Genomic DNA, 22272 nt, shown 5'->3' with positions numbered 1-22272 from the left:
AATGTTTATTTAGATAACAAGCAAGCAAATATGGTCCCCTCATATACTGAAGAACTAGAATCATCTATGGTGAGGATGAAAATGCTTGTATACAACTATCCTGGGAAAGAAAAATGTTCAATTACTTTGAGAAAAAGACTGGGGATATTGATCTATGGCTATCTCTGAGATTATGTGAATTTTATATCTAGTCAATTTCTTATCTGAAGCAAGTTTTAAACTAACCTCTAAGTGAACTGTGAAGATTTATAAGAATCTGAAAATGTTGAAGATACAAAGCAAATGATCCTGGATGAAGTGGTGATCATAAAAAGCAAATCACTCTGCAACTCTTAAGTGCTTTGAACTATAAATAGGAATATGCAGAAGATAAGCTGATGGGCAGAAACAAACTTCCATTTAATGCATTTCAAAAAGCTCTTTCACTTAATAAATATAACAGATTTTCTTCTTTAAATTCTTTCACCACCTGCTCTTAACAACTAAGAATTCAGAAGAAAGTATATTTAAAACTAAACAAGGAAATGTAAATCAAGGCTAGTTTAGATATCTAATTTAGATGGTATACTGTGCTGAATGGTTCATGTTTTAAAGAGTTTCAAGAAGTCGCAATAAGATAAGAATATTACTCATTGATAATTGGTTTGTTGTAAGGAGACCCTTTGATAGTCCAATATACACTAAATACCTCAAGACACCAACTAAATGGGGTTAATCTTTTGCAATTTAAAGCTTTGCCTCTGGTAGTAAAACTTCCATGTAATTGGGATCAATAGTCAAATCATACAATTCATTTTGGGCTGCTGGGTGGAAACAAAAGCTCCTCTATTGGCTCACAATCACTCTCTCAGTGGTATGCAAAATGCAATAACTGGCCAGTGAATGATATTGACAACAGCTAGGGATTATCTTAGATTATACAGCCTTCAGCAGAAACATAAACACTTGAACAGAGCGGCATGAAATGGAAGATAGTGTGTGGGAGGAGGCAAGCTCTTATCTGAAATACACAAGAAGAAACTTAGATATGGCAAAAAAGACAGTATATAGAGGCTACAATTGATGAAGGGAGATTATAATAAATGACAGATTAATGAGACTTGTTTTCTTGAAGTTTATGATGGCTTATTTCTGGCATATATGCCAAGTTGATGTTATCAAATTATAGTGTTCATCACCATTATTATCATCAAGTAGTATTGATTACCAATGTGCACTTTAGTGGGCATTATATATACAAGCAAAATTCATGTGGTTTCTGACATTCAACAACCAATAAAATAAATCAGTTCAAACACTATAGACATATGTAGGAGAGCATATAGTGAACAAGATATTTAAATCGAGAAAAACTTAAAGGTTAAAAATAAATTTTTAAATAATTTCAGTGTTAGGTGAACTGGTAAGTGTCTTGGCATGTCAGTTTATAATAATGTTGATTGCTGTATCTAAGGGAATAACTTATTCATCATTTTCTATTCATAGATAGCTAAATTTTAAAAATGAATTATATCAAACTAGTTACTTAGTAAATCATGGTTTTCAAAGAAGATCTTTAGGGTAAAACCCAAAACAGAACCTTTCCCCATAAACCATGGTTTCAACAATTCAAAAAAGTGGGACAAGGTGGTTCAAGATGGCAGAATAGAAGCCTATACAATTCATCTCCCTCACTGAAACATCACATTTTAACAACTATGTGTACACAGGAAAGCACTGTCACCAGAACCAAAAACCAGGTAAGTAATCACAGTACCTGGTTTTAACTTCATCTTGCTAAAAGAGGCATTGAGGAAAGGCAGGAGAGACAGTCCCGAATCACCAACACCACCCCTTCCCAATCACCCAGCACTGGATGTACAGTGCAGAGATGGAATCTTTGCACTCTTGGGACAATACAGCTACTGGGGAACTTTACATTGAACTAAGTGCTGTGCTGTCACAGTAGAGAAAAAAGTCATGCTGGGCTCAGCTAGTGCCTGTGCACAGAGGGAATATTTGAACCAGCCCCAGCCAGAAGGGAATTGCCCATCCCAGCAGTCAGAACTCGAGTTTCTTGGCAAGCCTCACCATTGTGGGCCAAAGTGCTCTGGGGTCTCAGGTAAACTTGAGAGGCAGTCTGGAACACACGAACAGCAATTCCTAAGTAACTCCTAGTCATAGCCTGGGCTAAGAGCTAGAGGACTAGGGTGGCATGTGATCTAGGGAGACACCAGCTGGCAGGGCTAAGGGAGTGGTTGCACCATTCCTCCCCTACCCCAAGCAGTGCAGGCCGTGGTAACAAAAGTGACTCCTTACTTTTGCTTAAGGAGAAGAGAGTGAAAAATAAAGAGGATTTTGTCTTGCATCTTGGATACCAGCTTAGTCACAGTAGGATAGGGCACTGGACAGAGTTGTGAGGACCCCTTTCTAGGCTCAGATCCTGGACAACACTCTCCAATCAAAAGAGATACAGTGTCTCAACCAGGCATGGTGGCTCATACCTGTAATCCTAGCACTTTGGGAGGCTGAAGTGGGGGGGGTGACTTGAGGTCAGGAGTTTGAGACCAGCCTGGCCAACATGATGAAACCCCATCTCTACTAAAAATACAAAAATTAGCCATGCATGATGGTGGGTGACTGTAATCTCAGCTACTTGGGTGGCAAAGGCACAAGAATCTCTTGAACCCAGGAGGCAGAGGTTGCAGTGAACTGAGATCCTGCCACTGCACTCCAGCCTGGGCAACAGAGTGAGATGCTGTCTCAAAAAAAAAAAAAAAAAAGAAAGAAAGAAAGAAAGAAAGAAAGAAAGAAAGAAAGAAAGAAAGAAAGAAAGAAAAGAAAAGAAAAGAAAAGAAAAGAAAAGAAAAGAAAAGAAAAGAAAAGAAAAGAAAAGAAAAGAAAAGAAAAGAAAAGAAAAGAAAAGAAAAGAAAAGAAAAGAGAGAAAGAAAGAAAAGAAAAGAAAAGGAAAGAAAAGAAAAGAAAAAACAGATACAGTGTCTGAATGGATGAAAAAATAAGACCCAATTTTGTGTTGACCACAAGAAGCACTCTTCATCTATAAAGATACACATATACTGGAAATAAAAGGATGAAAAAAGATATTCCATGCCAATGGAAACCCAAAAAGAGCAGGAGTAACTATACTTATATCAGACAAAAACATCGATATCAGGACAAAAATATTGACATCAGGACAAAAACTGTAAGAAGAGATAAAGAAGGTCATTATATAATGACAAAAGGGTCAATCCAGCAACAAGATGTAACTATTATAAATAAATATGCACTCAACACTGGAGTACCCAGATATATAAAGCAAATATCATTAGAGCTCAGGAGAGAGATAGGCCTCAATACAATAACAGCTGGAGCCTTCAACAACCCCACTTGCAGCATTAGGCAGATCTCCCAGATAGAAGCTCAACCAAAGTAACATTGAACTTAATCTATACTATAGAATAAATGGACCTAATAGATATTTACAGAACATTTAATTCAATGAGTGTAGAATATACATTCTTCTCCTCAGGACACAGATTATTGTCAAAGATAGACCACATAGTGGGTCACAAAACAAGTCTTAAATATTCAATAAAAATGAAATAATATCAAGCATCTTCTCTAACACAATGGAATAAGACTAGAAATCAACAACAAGGAATTTTGGAAGCAATACAAACACACGGAATTTAAACAATATGCTACTAAATGACCACTGGGTCTATGAAGAAATTAAGAAGAAAACTGAAAAATGTCTTTGAAAAATGAAAGAAACACCACATACCAAAACCTATGGGATACAGCAAAAGTAGTACTAAGAGGGAAATTTATAGCTGCAGGTGTCTACATCAAAAAAGAAAAAAACTTCACATAAATCACCTAACAATGCATCTTAAATACCTAGACAAGCAAGAGAAAATCAAACCCAAAATTAGTAGAAGAAAGAAATAAGGATCAGAGGAAAAATAAATGACTTTGTAGTAAAGAAAACATACAAAAAGTCAACAAAATGACAAGTCGGTTTATTGAAAAGGTAAACAAAATTGACAAGTCTTTAGCCAGACTAATGAAGAAAAAATGGAGAAGACCCAAATAAATAAAATCAGAAATGAGAAAGGAGATATTACAATTAATACCAGTTTATTGGGGCAATCTGCTCCCGATTGGTAACGTGGGTTCTTTTCTATTTCCCTAAGTGTTGGCTGGTTGAGAAACAAAGGGAAAGAGTACAAAAGAGAGAAATTTCAAAGCTAGGTGTCTGGGGGAGACATCATATGTCAGCAGGTTCCATGATGTCCCTGAGCCATAAACCAGCAAGTTTTTATCAGCGATTTTCAAAAGGGGAGGGAGTGTGTGAATAGGGTGTGGGTCACAAAGATCACATGCTTCACAAGGTAATAAAATATCACAAAGCAAGTGGAGGCAGGGCGAGATCACAGGACCATAGGACGGGGCAAAATTAAAATTGCTAATGAAGTTTCGGGCACACATTGTCATTGATAACATCTTATCAGGAGACAGGGTTTGAGAGCAGACAACCTGTCTGACCAAAATTTATTAGGCGGGAATTTCTTCATCCTAATAAGCCTGGGAGCGCTACGGGAGACCGGGGTTTATTTCACCCCTTTGGCTTCGACCATAAAAGACAGCTGCCCCCAAGGGGGCCGTTTAGAGGCCTACCCTCAGGGGCACATTCTCTTTCTCAGGGATATTCCTTGCTGAGAAAAAGAAATCAGTGACAGTTCTCCTATTTGCTTTTGAAAGAAGAGAAATATGGCTCTGTTCCTCCCGGCTCACCAGCAGTCAGAGTTTAAGGTTATCTCTCTTGTTTCCTGAACACTGCTGTTACCCTGTTCTTTTTTCAAGGTGCCCAGATTTCATATTGTTCAAACACACATGCTCTACAAACAACTGGAACAGTTAATGCGATCATCACAGGGTCCTGAGGCGACATACATCCTCCTTAGCTTACGAAGATGATGGGATTAAGAAATTAAAGTAAAGACAGGCATAGGAAATCACAAGAGTATTGATTGGGGAAGTGATAAGTGTCCATGAAATCTTCACAATTTATGTTCAGAGACTGTAATAAAGACAGGTGTAAGAAATTATAAAAGTATTAATTTGGGGAACTAATAAATGTCCATGAAATCTTCACAATTTTTGTTGTTCTGCCATGGTTTCAGCTGGTCCCTCTGTTCAGGGTCCCTGACTTCCTGCAACGCCAGATAAATTCAAAGGCTCATTAGTGGCTACTATGAGCAACTATATGCCAACAAACTGAAAAATCTAGAGGTAATGGATAAATTCCTAGACACGTACAACCTACCAAGATTAAACCATAAAGAAATCCAAAACCTGAACGGGCCAGTAACGAGTAACACAAGAGAAGCCTTAAAAGTCTCCCAGTAAAGAAAAGCTTGGAACCCAATGGCTGCATTGCTGAATTCTACCAAACATTTTAAAAAGAACTCATACCAATCCTACGCAAACTATTCCAAAATAAATAGAGGAGGAGGGAATACTTCCAAGTTCATTCTATGAGGCCAGTATTACCCTGATACCAACACCAGAAAAAGACGTATCAAATAAAGAAAACTACAGGATAGTATGTGATGAATATTGATGCAAAATTCCTCAAAACATAGTAGCAAACTGAATTGAACAATACATTAGAAAGACCATTCATCATGAGCAAGTGGGATTTATCCCAGAGATACAACCATGGTTCAACATATGCAAATCAATCAATGTGATACATCCTATCAACAAAATTGAAGGACAAAGCCATATGGTCATTTCAATTGGTGCTGAAAAAGCTTTTTATTAAACTTCAACATTGTTTTAATGATAAAAAGTCTCAAAACTCTGGGTATAAAAGGAACATACCTTAACATAATAAAAGCCATATATGACAGACCCACAGCTAGTATCATACTGAATGGGGAAAAACTGAAAGCCTTTCCTCTAAGATCTGGAACATGACAAGAATGCCACTTTCACCACTGTTATTCAACATAGTACTGTAAGTCCTAGATAGAGCAATTAGACAAGACAAAGAAACAGATCAGAGAGTATCCAAATTGGAAAGGAAGATGTCAAATGATCCTTGTTTGCTAAGGCTAAGATCTTATATTTGGAAAAGGCTAAGGACTCCACCAAAAAATGATTAGAACCAATAAACAAATTCAGTAAAGTTGCAAGATACAAGATCAACATACAAAAATGAGTAGCGTTTCTATATGCCAACCGTGAACAACCTGATCTGAATAAGATATAAAAAAGTAATTTTCCATTTACAATAGCCACAAATAAAATGAAATACCTAGGCATTTACTTAACCAATGAAGTGAAAGATCTCTACAATGAAAACTACAAAACACTAATAAAAGAAATTGAAGAAGATACACAAAATATCATTGTATTACATGCTCATGGATTGGAAGAAGCAATATTTTTAAAAAGTCCACACTACCCAAAGCAATCTACAGAATCAATGTAATTCCTATCAAAATACTAATGGAATTCTTCACAGAAATAGTAAAAGCAATTCTAAAATTTATATGGAACCACAAAAGACCCAGAATATATATGTACAGTGACCTTATTTTTGACAAGGTTTCCAAAAACGCACATTGAAGAAAGGACAGTTTATTCAATAAATGGAACAGGGAAAACTGTATATCCCCATGCAAAAGAATGAAACTGGACCCCTATCTCTTGGCATATACAAAAGTCAAGTCAAAATGGATTAAAGACTAAAATCTAAGACCTCAAACTATGAAACTACTACAAGGAAACATTGGAGAAACTCTCCAGGACATTTGTCTGGGTAAAACAAATTTTAAGTAATATCCTACAAGCACAGACAAAAAAAGCAAAAATAGACAAATGGGATCACATCAAGTTAAAAAGCTTCTGCACAGTGAAACAACCAATAAAGTGAAGAGACAAGCAACAGAAAGGGAGAAAATATTTGCAAATTACCCATCTGACAAGGGATTAATAACCAGAATATATGAGGAGTTAAACAAACTCTATAGGAAAAAGTCTAATAATTAGATCAGAAAATATACAAAAGATTTGAATAGGCATTTCTCAAAAGAAGACACACAAATGGCAGACAGGTGTATGAAAATATGCTCAGCATCACTGATCATCAGAGAAATGCAAAGCAAAACTACAATGGGATATTCTCTCACCCCAGTTAAAATGACTTGTATCCAAAAGACAGGCAGTTACGAATGCTGGAGAGAGTGTGAAGAAAATGGAACTCCTGTACACTGTTGGTAGGAATGTAAATTAGTACAACCAAAATGGAGAAGAGTTTGGAGGTTCCTCAAAAAACTAAAAATAGGTTTACTATATGATCCAGCAATCCCACTGCTGGGTATGTAGCCAAAAGAAAGCAAATCAGTATATCAAAGAGATATCTGTACTCCCACATTTGTTGAAGCACTATTCATAATAGCCAAGATTTGGAAGCAACCTAAGCATCCATCAACAGATGAATGGACGAAGAAAATATGATAATATACATAGTGGAGTACTATTCAGCCATAAAAAGAATGAGATCCTGTCATTTGTAACATCATGGATTGAACTGGAGGTCATTGTGTTAAATGAAGTAAGCCAGGCACAGAAAGACAAACATCACACGTTCTCACTTATTTGTGGGAGGTAAAAATCAAAATAATTGAACACATGGAGATAGAGGGTAGAAGGATGGTTACCAGAGGCTGTGAATGGTAGTGGGAGAGGTTGAAATGGTTAATTGGTACAAAAAATAGAAAGAATGAACAACACCTAGTATTTGCTAGCACAACAGTGTGACTATAGTCAAAATAATTTAATTGTACATTTTTAAATAACTAAAAAAAATACAATTTTACTGTTTGTAACACAAAGAATAATTGCTTGAGGAGATGAACACCCCATTTGCCATGATACTTGCCTGCCTGTATCAAAACTTCTCATGTACCCCATAGATAGATATATATATGTATGTACACACACACTATGTATATATGTTTACATATATACATAGTAAATATATAATACCATGTACCCACATGTATACTATGTACATATATAAATATATACTATGTACCCACAAATGTTAAAAATAACATTTAAAGATAAAAACTTTTGAAAAGTGGAACATAAATGGAAATTTGTACTTCTCCATCAGTCTATTGTATCTTCCTCTGCATTGTCCCCATGACTGAATCTATGGGATTCGCTTCTTCCGGTAAGTAAAAAAATGGCTATGGAATAGGATACGAACAACTTTCTTAAGTTCAGGACATGCTTATTTTTTACCCCTTACTTCCTAATTCTACCAAGCTCAGAAACCAACAGTAAGAATTTTGTGTTGGCACATATACCTATACCCGGCTTGTGGAATGAAGATCCAGTCTTGCATAAAAATCTTCAAATATGGTAGAGATTAATGCTAAGACTGCAATGATAATCCTTCCTGAGTTGTCAGCATCCTGTATGTGCTTATCATGTATCTTCCCAACTACATATGGCACTGTGACAAATAGAAGAGGCTGCTAATGCTGCTATAGCTGAATGTCTCATTTAGGAACAAACAATTCTGGAAAAGCTCCCAGATTATGCATCTGTCCCTCTAGCTTCCACTTTAAAAGATAAAATTGTATGGTGATAACGTGAGGATTACTATACTATTCTTTCCTTATATGGGTAATGTGAGGTTATTTCCTTACATTGACATGAAAGAAAAATATTTATTGAATGTCTCAGTAGAAAGATTACAACTGAGATAGCAAATTCTTATCAGAAACTTGCATGAGGAATGGGCTTGCAGAATTGCATGCTCATTCCCTACTGTCTGAATACAGAGATGATTAGGGACTTTCTCTTCAAATCGGATTTATTTGGTTTCTACTCCTGTTTTCTCTCCTTTCATTTATTTCATTGTCTCATTTTTCTTCATGTAGCACACATGGCAGCCAGAGCCTGTGAGTGCTTTAATGCGGCAGGCTTAGTGCTATGAGAACTGAACAATGGAGAAATCCCTGGGGAAGCAGCTTCCAACTGTCCCACCCTCAGCATCCTAATGACCTGTGGAACTGTGGTTCCAGAATGGTGGTGATAAATTTGGAAAATACTTTCTCTAAAGCAGCAGTGCCCACATATTTGACAGGCTGTACTGGGCAATTATGAAATGTTCAGGGGTCCATGGTGAAATGCCAAAAATAGAACAATGTAGTATGCTTTTCCTAAAGCTCTACCTTCTTTATTAAAATAATTACGATTTACGTCCCTCCTGTACTTAAAGTACATATTTATTATTTTTAAAATGTAAGTATAAATTTTAGTCCAGTCCATCACTCACACAGAAATGTGTACATATCACAAATGTATGGTTCCATAAACTTTCCTAAAGGAAGCACATCAATGCAAGTAGCATCCAGATCAAGAAACAAAACATTACCCAGTTCCTAGAAGCCTGCTTCAGCCCTTGTTAACCACAGCTCACAAAGTTGTGACCTCTAAACTCCAAAGTGCCTATTTCTTAGTTTCATATAATAGATGCATACAGTAAGTATTCTCTTATTTCTGACTTATTTTATACAACACTGTTCATATTTTATTTTTCAACATTTCATTTATTTTATGAAATATTATGAGCATTTGATTAATTAAATGCCCTTATATTGCTTTCTTTAATTTTTTTAGAGGTTTCTTTTTTGCTATAGAACTGTAATAATATAGAAATAAATACTCCTAGTCTCATGTCTATTTTACATCATATCTTAAGATCAGAACCATCTTGAATTTAACTACTTATATGGGTGGATAAGTCAACCTGACAAATCTGACTAAGTAGAATTCCAAGAAGGAAATACTGATTTTAAAGCATTACTTTCTTGACAGGGACCTTGTTGTAACACAATAATGCCATCTTATGGCTGTACAGCAATTTGTAGTCTAGAAACTGCTTTCATTTTGATGATACCATTTGAAAGGTTCTATCCTCTTAGTCTTCGGGAAGTCATTTTCTAAAAGTGGGAAACATTCACTAATGGCTTGCAGGATATTAAAGATGGTAACAGAAAGAAACTAAGGACACCAGAGTATAGCATCTGGCATTTAGTAGGCCCTTCTTAAGTGTTTGTTGAAAGAAGAGCTTTGTTTCTCTAATCCTAGACAGATCTTATGCAAATTCTTTGTTTTTACATGTTTCCTATAGGTATATTTTATAAGCAGTTAGTTACGCGAAAATCAATGAAAACTGAATTTAGCAGTAATATTAATTTCCCAAAAAATTAACTAGTAATCTTACATACAGGCATATCTATCCATATGTTCATGGTGCTTGTGGATTTACTGTTGACTGTGTTGACTGTTTGTGAACAATCAGAATTTCCATGAAAATAAGGCTTTTAATACTTTGATGATGTGTAACTTGTTGAGATACATGTTGAAATTCTATTTGCTGAAGACAATGTATGGAAGCAGGTATGTTAGATAATGAATGAGTAGTCAGAAATTAGTCAGACTTTTAAAATATCTTCCTATTCTTATCTAAAGAGTAATGTCTGTTTTACTTTATGACATTTAATAGAGATGAGTTTTACAGTTATAACATTCATGAATTTGATGTTTAATGATGGTCTCGGAACTTATGCCTTGGGAATGCTGAGAATCTAATGCATGCATTTTCTTGTAACTTATTTTGAGTAAAATATGCAAACTTATTGGACCTAAATATTTTGGTTAAAGAGAAATACGCAGATGTACTATTTAGTATGTGCTTAGGCAAGTCATATAACATAAAACATAGTTTTCTCCCTTGTAAAATAATGAAGCAGGGCAAAACCACTAAGGCATTTTCTAGCTGTAAAACAATCCTGTTATAAATTACTAACTATCTCTAATCATTTGAATTATGGTTCAGCAAATATTAACATTAACATCTCTCCCCCTTCCATTGTAGGAAGAGTCTACTTTCTCATTCTATTGATGTCAGATTTGTCAATGTAATTTGCTTTGGCCAATCAAATGTCAGTGAACTTCACAGGAGCATAGGCCATGAGTGTTCTTGGGAGATTAGGTTTATACTTTGGAGACTTGTCATGAAAACATGTCACTGACTCTTCATCTTCAGTCCAGAGCAAAGACATATATAGCAGACCTTAATCCAACATGCATCATAGAGCCTATCTCAAGCTAATCTACCTCTTGAAGCAGAGCTTCCTGGCCAAGACCAGCTGAGTCAGTCAAGGTACAAGTAACCTAAACAGCCAAAAATGTCTTTTGTTTTCAGTCAGCAAGTTCTAGGGTGATTTGTACCACAGCATTATTGCAGTCATAGCTAATACTACCATACATGTACTATATAAGAAAAATACCAATATAGCCCTTCTTACTAGCTCAAATTTATTTTGACTTAAACCCAAGTTGGCTTACTAAAAAATTCAGCAGATTTTTGTTGACAACACCACATGAAGGCTGTACTGAACATTTGTATATTTATGAATGCATAGCTTCTAAATCTCTCCAAGGATTCAAGAATCTACCATTGTATGGGACTTACTAGACACAAGGCGTTGACTGCCACTACAATGAAGAACACATTCAGCTATTTATTTTCCCTGACCTCTGGCAATAAGAACCTAGTTCTGTGGCCTAAACCTGTCTTATGACAGCAGTCATCAATTTATGACTCATCGGCAAAATCCAGCCTGCCATCTGTCTTGGTAAATAAATTTTTATTTGAACACAACATGCCTATCCATTTATATATTATATATGGTTTCTTTCACCCTAAAACAGCAGAGTTGTGTAGTTGTGACAGAGACTACATGACCTGCGGGGACAAAAATATCTACTAACTGCCCCTTTACAGAAAAAAATCCATCCTGTCACTTATCAGATGCTTCTGCCAGAGACCCTAATTGTGGAATGAGTGACATACAACAAGAATAAATAATTTACATACTTTTTTTTTGGGCAGTGATGATAGTAAGCAATATCCAGTGCAATGGTGCTCCCGGTAAAGCAGTGGACTCTGGCATGACAGCAAAATAATTCAGATTTACCTCATAACTTGATACTGGATATATTCTGGATGCCTAGCCTGCTCTTCTTTTATACTTTCTGTTCATTGCTAAACCTAGCTCTCAGGCTTTCCTATTGATTCCATGAGGTATCTGATATCCTTTTAGTAATTTATATAATTCTACCTAAAGTAACTAGAGTCACTTTCTGTTAGTTGTAACTCAGAACCTTGAATGGTCTATAGATCTTGATTTATTGCTAATTATTAGTAAGATGTTTTCATTCCATTCTCCAGGGATCTTTTTCTTGCCCTCTTGTATAGCTCCAATCTATCAACCCTATTTTACTGGCTGGTTGTCCATTTTCTCTCCAAGACTGTGAAGCTCTTCAAAGTGGGGACTGAGTCTAATTCTTCTCTCTGTAGTTCTCAGGGAAATTTGAAAGCATGTCAGAATGAATTGACAGTTGTCATGACTATCAGAGCCATAAGATCACCATTTTTATCATCAAAATTGCCAACCTTAACTGAACCATTATCATGTTTAAGCAATCCACTAAGTTCCCCACATATATTGTGTCAGATAATCTTCATAACAACCCTGTGACAAAGACACTGTTCTTTATACATAACAAACGTATGGAGCAGAAGATTTAAGAAACTTGCTCAAGGGCACATAGAGAGTCAGCAGCAAAGTCAGAACTCCAAAACAGGTTGGAACTCTACAGCCTGTGCTCATAAGCAATTACTTAAGAAAGTTTTTATCTGAGATTACACTAAAAGTCATAGGAAATTTAACAGCTCCTGACCAATTCCTATAGAATGTCAATGGAAGTACAATTTCAACCTCTGGATAAGGAAAGGGTGAATCTACTGGGGTTAGAGAAACTCTATCCTTTGTCAAAACCAGAAAAGTCCTCAGAGTTGGGGTGCGATTTTAGCTACCCTCTCTGTGGAATGACATTAGTGTTTCTGCTTATTTTTAAGTCTAAGGTGAAGGTAAACTGAAAGGGAAATGTCCATATGACCCAGTGAGAATGGAATACCTGGATCATTTGCCAAAAATTACTTATAATTAAAGTGGAGGAGAAACCTCAAAAAGCAGAAAGCGTTATTTCTACTTTAGTTCAAAACTGGTAGGTGTGTACAGAAGCACAGTAATCCCTGGCCACCCAAGAAGCCTCAAAGGTCCTTAGGGGATGGTGTGGGTGGCCTAGAATGCTTGGAGAAAACACTGACTATAAGAAGATAAACCAGAGGGGAAGAACTTCCTAACAGTGGAATGAACATCCCAAAAGATGGTAATGAAACTGACATCACTGGAGTAGCCTGCAGAGGTTCAAAATGACTCAATGTGAAATGCTGGGAGAAAGTACACCGTGGCAGCAATAGAAGTTTATTTAAATATCTTTATTTGTTTATTTTAGAGACAGTCTGTTATTCAGGCTGGAGTACAGTGGCACAATCATGGCTCATGGCAGCCTTGAATTCCTGGGCTCAAGGGATCCTCCTGCCTCAGCCTCCCAAAGCACTGGGATTACAGGCATGAGCCACCATATTATAAGTTTAAGTTTGTATTTGTAGCATATACACAGAGTGGCTGAGTTTCTTTTCCCTTATCAAGTCTGGCTTTGGATACTGTGGGACCAGTTTTTTTCAAGGAAGTTGAAATAAATCTCTCTTTTTTTGTTGCTGTTTTTTGTTTTTGTTTTTGTTTTGTTTTGTTTGAGACAGAGCCTTGCTGTGTCACCCAGGTTGGAATGCAGTGGCAGATTTTGGCTCACTGCAGCCTCTGCCTCCTGGGTTCAAGGGATTCTCCTGCCTCACCCTCCCAAGTAGCTGGCACTACAAGCACATGCCACCATGTACAGTAAGTTTTGTATTTTTAATGGAGATAGGGTTTCACTATGTTGGCCAGGCTGCTCTTGGACTCCTGACCTCAAATGATCTGCCTGCCTTGGACTCCCAAAGGGCTGGGATTATAGACATGAGCCACTGCACCTGGCCTGGAAGTTGAGATAAATCTGTTAGACTATCCAAAGGGGAAATATTCTCAGGTTTCTGAGAGGAGGCTTGAGTCCAGACACATTGAACACCCACTCTGTGCTCAACACCATATCAATCCTGAGCATATAACACAAACAAAACATAGCCCTTTTCTATAAGGAGCTTGTGCGGGAGTCAGAAAAGTAAACAAATTGATTACTATATGTTAGGTTCTAGGAGTAGGCGCATCAGATCTTATATTCTACAGGGTAGCCACCAAGTCTGGAAAATTTACAAATACATAAATGACTTATTGATATATTACATTAAATGACGAAACAATATCCGAGTTTCCAGATGTTATGAGCAAGTAATCGTTTTAGGATTTCTAGAAAAAGACAACATCTGAAGTGAGACCTGAAGAACAGGTAGGTCAGAGGGAGAACAAAACACTTGGGCATTCACAAATTGATTTAATATCGCTAGAACATAATTCGGAGGGGCTGGCTGTAGGGCAGGCAGGAAGAAATAAACACTGAGGCTGACCAGATAATTATAAGCAATTAAGGAGTCAGGGTGTCATTCTCAAGGGAATGAGATTATAGTACTGAAGCTCTTATACTTTAGAAAAATGATGACCACTGAAAGATCATTGAGAACAAAGTAGAGACAATCATTTGAGACAACTCAGATTAATGCTAGAAATCTCTTTAGGTGCCTGATGTAGTAAACCAAGAACTAAAATAGGAGTAAAGATGGTTAGAAATGGACAGATGTAAGAGATACCATGGAGGTTCCCTGTAATTATTAGACAAATGATTTTATTTCCTCTGAGAATAATTAAGAAACCTACCTTGAGAATAAAGAACTTTGAAATGAATCACTTTAAGCTGTTAGATAACTTTATTACTTTTAATCTCAAAATGTAAAAGAAAAAGTATTCCACTTCTTGTGATGTGAGGCTAAATAATGTAACTGAATTTCTGCGCCCCCTTCAATTAAGTCAACAGCTAAATATTTCAATTAAGAAAAAAGAAATATGATTTTAAATTAACAAATTCCCCATTGCAAAAGAAAAATGTGAGGGAGGGTTATGCAAAGTGTAAAGTGTTGCCCTTCAAAATAGAAATAAATGAAAATCAATTTTTATTGATAGGCAATATTTTAAACATGTTAATCTAAGTATCAAACTCCTATACATTTTTGGACACAGATTTGACTAAAGATAAATATGTTATATCGAACAACTGTTTATAGCACCTCAATTTAATGACCCAATCTGATTTACGATTACCTGAAATTTTAGAAGACACAATGCTTCAACATAATGCTAAATTTAATACTGAATAATTTCTACAATTCAGCTCATTTTTCTGAATTGTTCATCATTATTTGTTCTCATTTTACTTACCACTTTTCAATGACAGTGATACTTCTTTTTCCCTGTCTTTTTTCCTTGGAGGGTACTGAAATAAATTCTACAGTTCCCTGAAAACAAATCATTTCTCTAAGTATCAAGCAAAATGTACGTGTTACCTACCCTTGTCGGTCCTTGTACATTTTGTTAACTTTCTCCCATTGGAAATCAAGCTGGGAGAGAGCTTCCTGTAGCTTCACCCTTTCCACAGGCGTTGCACTTTGCAATGCTGCTGTCTTCTTGCTGTGAATAATGTCAATCCGACCTGAGCTTTGTTGTAGAATATCTTTTATATTCTGTAATATAAAAATTTTAAAACAAGTAAAAAAATGAATTAGCTGTCTGTAGAAAGAGAAAAAATATGTATAAATCCCAAAGGTAACAAATGGTGTTGCATTTCTTAATTACTGACTTTTTAAAGTTAATAACCATGAAGTCCAGTGACTTTGACATGCTCAAATTCAATAGGTAAATCATAGACCTCGCCCTGAGAGAGTGGATCACTCCCTACATCTTAAAACTGCCTTCATTTGGCTTCTGTATCCTATCCTCTTCTGGTTTTTCTTCTACCTTTATGTCCACTGCTTCTCAGTTTCCTTTGCTGGATCCTTCTCATCCTGATCTTAATGTTAGAGTGCTCTGACTCAGTATTTGCATTTCTTTTCTTCTCTGTTCATAATCCCTCCCATTTGTTCTCATAATTTCAAATATCCTGTATAAGACAATGACACCAAAATGTGTATCTCAAGCCTGGACATCTCCTCCAAACTCCATTCTAACAAATGCTAGTACTTTCTCAACACTTGGAGGTCTCACGAGACTTTCAAACTTAATATGATGCAACAAAATTCTGAACTGCATTTCCTAATCCTCCTCCTCCCATAGATTCCCTCATTTCAGTAAATGGCAATTACTGATTTCAATTGAATTATAGTAATTCAATTAACAATTACTCAGATTGACAACTTTGGAGCCATCCTTAATTTTTTCAGTCTCCAGTATTCGAATTATTGGACAATTGTTCTGGCTTGACTTTCAGGACATATCCAGAATTTGACCACTTCTCACTACCTTTCTTGCTACAGCTCTGATATAAGCTATCATTATCTCTCATCTGAATTACAGAAATATCTATCTAAATGGTCCTCTTGCTTCCAGTCTTTCCCCTCTAGTGGATAATTCTCCACACAAGAGCCGAAAAGATTCTTTCAAAACATAATTGGGGTCATATCACTCCTCTGCTCAAAATCTTCCAGTGGCTCTTCATCACAGAGTTCAATCACAGCCAATTTCAAAAGCCTACATGAAAAACAATTATTCTTGCTGCACTTTATACAACTACTCAGACCAAGTATAATAAAGCAAATCAGTCCTGTGATGATTTGTCTTTAGTAAAAATGGGAGACTGGAGAGAGAAAAAAAAAATTATGTTTTAAGAACTATGGTACACCTGCTATTAGTCTCATCAGTTGTTTGAGTTTTTTCCTGCAATATAGACTGACCCTGCTTATTCCTGTGAATCTGCCAGTGATCTCTGACTATACCTCAGAAGAAACAAGAAAGTTGGGTAATGTGAAAACCTGCATCAGTATTCTAATTCTGGACATGTATTGGAATCAGCTAGCAACCCCATATCACTTTGGTTCCAACAGTTGCCCAGTTCATGAAAAGCCTTCTAATTTAGTTTACTTGGGATAATTTTACTTATTTTGTTTTACAGTTGTGGAATATATTTGCTGTTGCACTCTGTGTAGGAATGCAGTATAAGCTTAGTCAATGTTTTCTTAAATTGAAAACTTACTAATCTTCCAGATACCACCATTTATCAATTATGAACGGCCCTCACCAAACTGATAATTGCTGACTGAGCTCCTCTCTACCCTGAATACAAGAGACCCTAATAGTTAGGCAGAAATATCATCACCCAAATTCAGCCTGAAGAAGTAACAGAAGATGTATCTTCATCCCTCTACTACCCTTAGGATTAAGGGTTCCCTTGTAAAAGAAAGGGGGCAAATATGTCAGAGGCATTGGAACCAGATCAACTCCATCTTGAATAGGGGCTAGGTAAAATAAGGCTGAGACCTACTGGACTGCATTCCCAGGAAGTCAGGCATTCAAAGTTACAGGATGAGATAGGAACAGATAGGGTCACAAAGACCTTGCTGATAAAGTTGCTGTAAATAAGCCAGTCAAAACTCACCAAAACCAATATGGTGAAAAAAGTGACCTCCGGTCCTTCTCACTGCTCATTATACAGTAATTATAATGCATTAGCAGGCTAAAAGACACTTCTACCAGCGCCATAACAGTTTACAAATTCCACGGAAGTGTCAAGAAGTTACCCAATATTGTCTAAAATGGGAGGAACTCTCAGTTCTGGGAATTGCTCACTCCTTTTCCCAGAAACCTCATGAATAATTCACCCCTTGTTTAGCATATAATCAAGAAATAACTAAAAGTATCCTGAGTCGAGCAGCCCATGCCACTGCACTGCCTATGGAGTGGTCATTCTTTATTCCTTCACTTTCTTAATAAACTTGCTTTGCCTTTTTTTAAAAAAAAAAAAGCATAATCTTTACTATGACCTATACATCTCTCTATGACTTGGTTGTATACTACCTACCATTCCAACTTTATCTCTTCCCAGTCTCTTCATAGTCCACAACACTCCACCCTCATTAGCTTTACTGCATTACTTGAGTATACCAACTATATTCTTGCTTCAAGATTTCTGCCCTTGCTGTTCTCCCTGCCAAAAATAGTTTTCCTAACCAACATTTATATCACTGGTTCCCTTACTTCTTTCTCGTGTTAAAGGGGCCTTCTCTACTAACCTATTTCAAATAGCATCAGCAATCACTCTTTATTCCTTGTATTATTCTTCCCTTTTCTTTATAGTACTTATTTCTAACATTAAAATATATATCAAGTGGCCTGTATATACCATTAGACTGAAATCTATGAGTATAGGAATGTTGTTATCTGTTGGGCTTCCAAAGCTCAAACCTGTGCTTGGCACATGATAGATGGCAAATGCTTTTTTGTTGAATGAATGAATAGATGATCCCATAAATTGAATCCATGCTTTATTTATATTCTATTTAATGGAGAAATCACAAACCACAAATGTGTTATATAAGAAGAAAGAGAAATCTAAACATATTTATTCTCAAATAAATTTGCTAAAAACTACATTCTGGCTATTCTTGCTAGTATGAATTTGGTTATTTTGATCATCTAAATCATATATAGGGTCCACTGAACAAAATGTATTGAGTTCTTCCCATGTGTAAGGAGCAATATAGCAGAAAGAAAGGTGGGTGAAACACACTTTAGTTTGCTTTTAAGAAGTTTTAAGTGGGTTTTATTGTAGTAGTAAGAAAGGGTATGGTTTGAAGAATTGAAGAACAAAATGGAAGTACAGAAGCCTTAGCTAGATGAGAAGAAGGAATAGATGAGTGTTCTTAGTGGTACCAAACATCTTCTAGAAGTTCAGAGAAAAAATATATCATATATCATATTTGGCCTTAGGCTCAGGAAAGAATTCATGAAGAAGGAGCAATCTGCAGTAGACATACCTGACTAGTAGAAGTGGGAAGAACATTAGAGCTAGTAGGTAACACACACACAAAGCTAGGTAACAAGTGCAGTCATATTTGGTTGCCTTTTTGGTAGCATAGAAGCTTAGGGGAAGATGGGCCAGGAAACAGAGGCTGAGGATGTTCAATAATGTACTTTGAATTTCAACAGAAAATTCTGCCTGTACTTCAGTAGCTAATGGGGAACTATGAATTTTAAAATTTATCATTATTTAAGATTTCATATATATATGAAAGTAGGAAAATAATATAAATAGCTCCCATAACCCTATAATTCAGTGCCAACTGTTATGACTCCATGGACAACCTTATTTTATGTATCACCCCACCCACTCACCTCTTCAACTAGATTATTCTGAAACAAATTGATATATTTTTTATCCATAAATACTTCAGTATTTTTCTCTTGCTGAAATATTTTCTCATGATAACTCTTTTTTCAGAAAGTACATATAATACCATTACCACACCTACAATATTAACAAAAGTTCATTAATTAAATCAAGTATCTAGCTGCTATTCACATTTGAGTTGAAGTGGGAAGGGAGTTTAGGAAAACAGCTCAGCAGAATTCAGTGGCTGTGTGTTGGGTGAAGAAGAGGAAGAACTTGAATGACTCTTAGGTATCTGAACTGGGCATCCACATGATTTGTGGTGTCATTGGGTAAAAGGATTTCAGATGGATGAATAAGTTCCATGGGTGCATGCTTGTGTATGTATGCATAAATGATTAGTTCAATTTTGGACTTGGTCATATTGAAAAGCCTTTGAGGCATCAAACTGTAGATGTTCCATAGGCAGTTGAAATCAGATTTTGAGGAATAAGATGGCAAAGATTGCTGAGCCATACATATTTTCACATTTGGATACATGGACTAGGCTTTCTGAGCAAAGAGTTCTGGTAACTGACTTAAAGGATGACTGAATGGCAAGCTTACCTTGGAATTTAGTGCATTGCTCCGGAGAGACTTAAAAACTTTTATCTCTAAGAGCCCTTTGATTACATTTCAACTTATATTCCAAAAATAATAGATCTAGATCTTTGGTTTATATCCCAGAGTAAAGTCTCTGTCTTTCTGTATATCTGTCTCTCTCACTCTCCTCCTGATGCATCAGGTGTTGTATATAAGCTCTGAGATCCACAATATTGGGGTTTCTCTCCTGTACTACAACCCCTGCACTCACAGATAAACATCTTGCCCTAAGATGCTTTTGAGTAATTAATGGTATATTCTCTCATCCAGAGATCTTGTGTTTCCTGACTAAATATAAATGTTAACAAGTATCAAAAAAGGGAATCTTTTTTTTTTTTTTTTTAAGAAATGGAGTCTTGCTCTGTCGCCCAGGCTGGAGTGCAGTGGCGTGATCTAGGCTCACTGCAACCTCCACCTCCTGGGTTTACTTACACCATTCTCCTGCCTCAGCCTCCCGAGTAGCTGGGACTACAGGCGCCTGCCACCATGCCCGGCTAATTTTTTGTATTTTTAATAGAGATGGGGTTTCACCGTGTTAGCCAGGATGGCCTCAATCTCCTGACCTCGTGATCTGCCTGCCTCGGCCTCCCAAAACAAAGGGAATATTCTTGCCTATCTTCAGTCAAAATTGGGAAGGATTTTAATCATTTGTAAGTTGGAGACTGGGTTAAATAGGGAGTGACTGCTGCTGATTGTACAGCTTTCCAGACGATGGGTTCTGAAGAAAACTTCACAATTAGAGAGGGAAATAGGAAAGAAGTTAACAATAAAACTTAGAGGGTTTTCTGCCTTATTCTAAGATTTCATGTTTATGGTGCATGAGGACATGCCTTGAGCAACAACTAAGCTGTAGAGGCAGGTGAGACTATGGACAATATCAGTTGTAAAAGATAAAAGCCAATGCTTACAATGGGAACCTTAAAAAAAGCAACTGTGTTCTCATGTCTTATATATCAGCTCAGCAACAGGATAAGATACAACAGTTATGGGTGATGTGAGTGAATTTCAGATAAAGAAGGTGTTTTTAAAATAAAATTTCAAGGCATTCTCTTCAAGTCTATGTACATCTTATGATGGAAAGCTTTCACTATTTCTTTTGTTTAGCACCTCAATTTAACTCTGTGGAAAAAGTACTTATCTGATAGGTCAGGTATTACCATACAAAAGAAAGAACAAGCCAACACAGAAATAGTCTGAGAATTTACTTATCTGGAGGAATTCAGGTTAAAACTGTCTTTTAGCAATTTCACATAGAAAATTGAGTCATTGGAATATGTGTGATGTTGAGTAAGACTAGGGGTGGTCAGATTGCTCAGGAAAGGTGTTTAGAGTGAAAAGAGTGAGAAGAAATGTGGCATAAAGATGAACCTCTGTGGAAAGCATGGGCAGAGGAAGGAGATGAGTATCCCTAAAGAATAATAGTCATCAGACGCAGGAGGAGAACCACAAAGAGGGAGAGAGTTGTCAACCAGTCAGATGCAGCTAGGACCAGGAGGGAAAAGTCAACTTGGGCAATTTAGGAGGCCATTGGTGATCTTATCAAGAGCAACAGCAGCATGTTGGAAGTGGAAAACATAAATGTAAGCAGACCAGACTGTCTTTTGCTGTCATTCTCTTTCATTACAAAATCAAAAATAGCTTAGCACAACATTGCAGTATGCCGTATTTGACATCAGAGACTTGTTTATTGAAGAAAAGTTTACTACTGATAAAAACAAAACTCATAGTAAAATGGAAACTGTTGGATACTATGCTCATTATCTGGGTGATGGGGTCATTCATATCCCAAATCTCAGCATCAAACAATATCAATATATCTATGTAACAAACCTGCACATGTATTCCTGAATCTAAAATATAGTTGAAATTATAATAAGAGATACAATGGATTTAACACCTATGATTAATGCCCTAAAAGTCATTGAACTCAAGCATATCTCTAGTATTATTTCTTTATTTTTATTTACCTGGTAGAATTTTACTACCATCTTCTGATGGCTCCAAGCCTAGAGTCTTGGGTGAAATGTTTAGGGTTATTCCACTACCCTGATTAGGTCAGGTCCCAGAACCATGCACCAACATATCTTCTTGGCTGCTTCTGTTAACTTGACTGACCTGGGAAGCCTGATTTCACAAGTACTTGATTTGATTCAACTCTAAATTCTTTAAGTCACTGACTCCACCATTCTTGCTTGGCTGCCAGTCCAATGACAAAGATCCATAAGGCTGCAAAGTTCTCCACTTGATACCAAGCAGCCAGCTGAATGAAAGGCTGATTA

The 22272-nt window shown here is 36.5% G+C and overlaps 1 protein-coding gene across 2 annotated transcripts in view; it reads right to left on the bottom strand.

The window, feature by feature from the left end:
- Positions 1 to 22272, bottom strand: part of DMD (dystrophin) — a 2258239-nt gene that overhangs the window by 1174777 nt on the left and 1061190 nt on the right. For both annotated transcript variants that reach the window (XM_037986581.2, XM_073013821.1), the window contains exon 43: positions 15541 to 15713. In XM_037986581.2, coding sequence (XP_037842509.2) covers positions 15541 to 15713 — 173 coding nt within the window. The remainder of the gene's footprint in view (positions 1 to 15540; positions 15714 to 22272) is intronic.

This window comes from Chlorocebus sabaeus, chromosome X (assembly GCF_047675955.1).
Source record: "Chlorocebus sabaeus isolate Y175 chromosome X, mChlSab1.0.hap1, whole genome shotgun sequence".
In the NCBI taxonomy this organism is placed as follows: domain Eukaryota; kingdom Metazoa; phylum Chordata; class Mammalia; order Primates; family Cercopithecidae; genus Chlorocebus; species Chlorocebus sabaeus.
The sequence above is the reverse complement of the archived record's forward strand: the minus strand, read 5'-3'. Positions and strand labels throughout refer to the sequence as shown.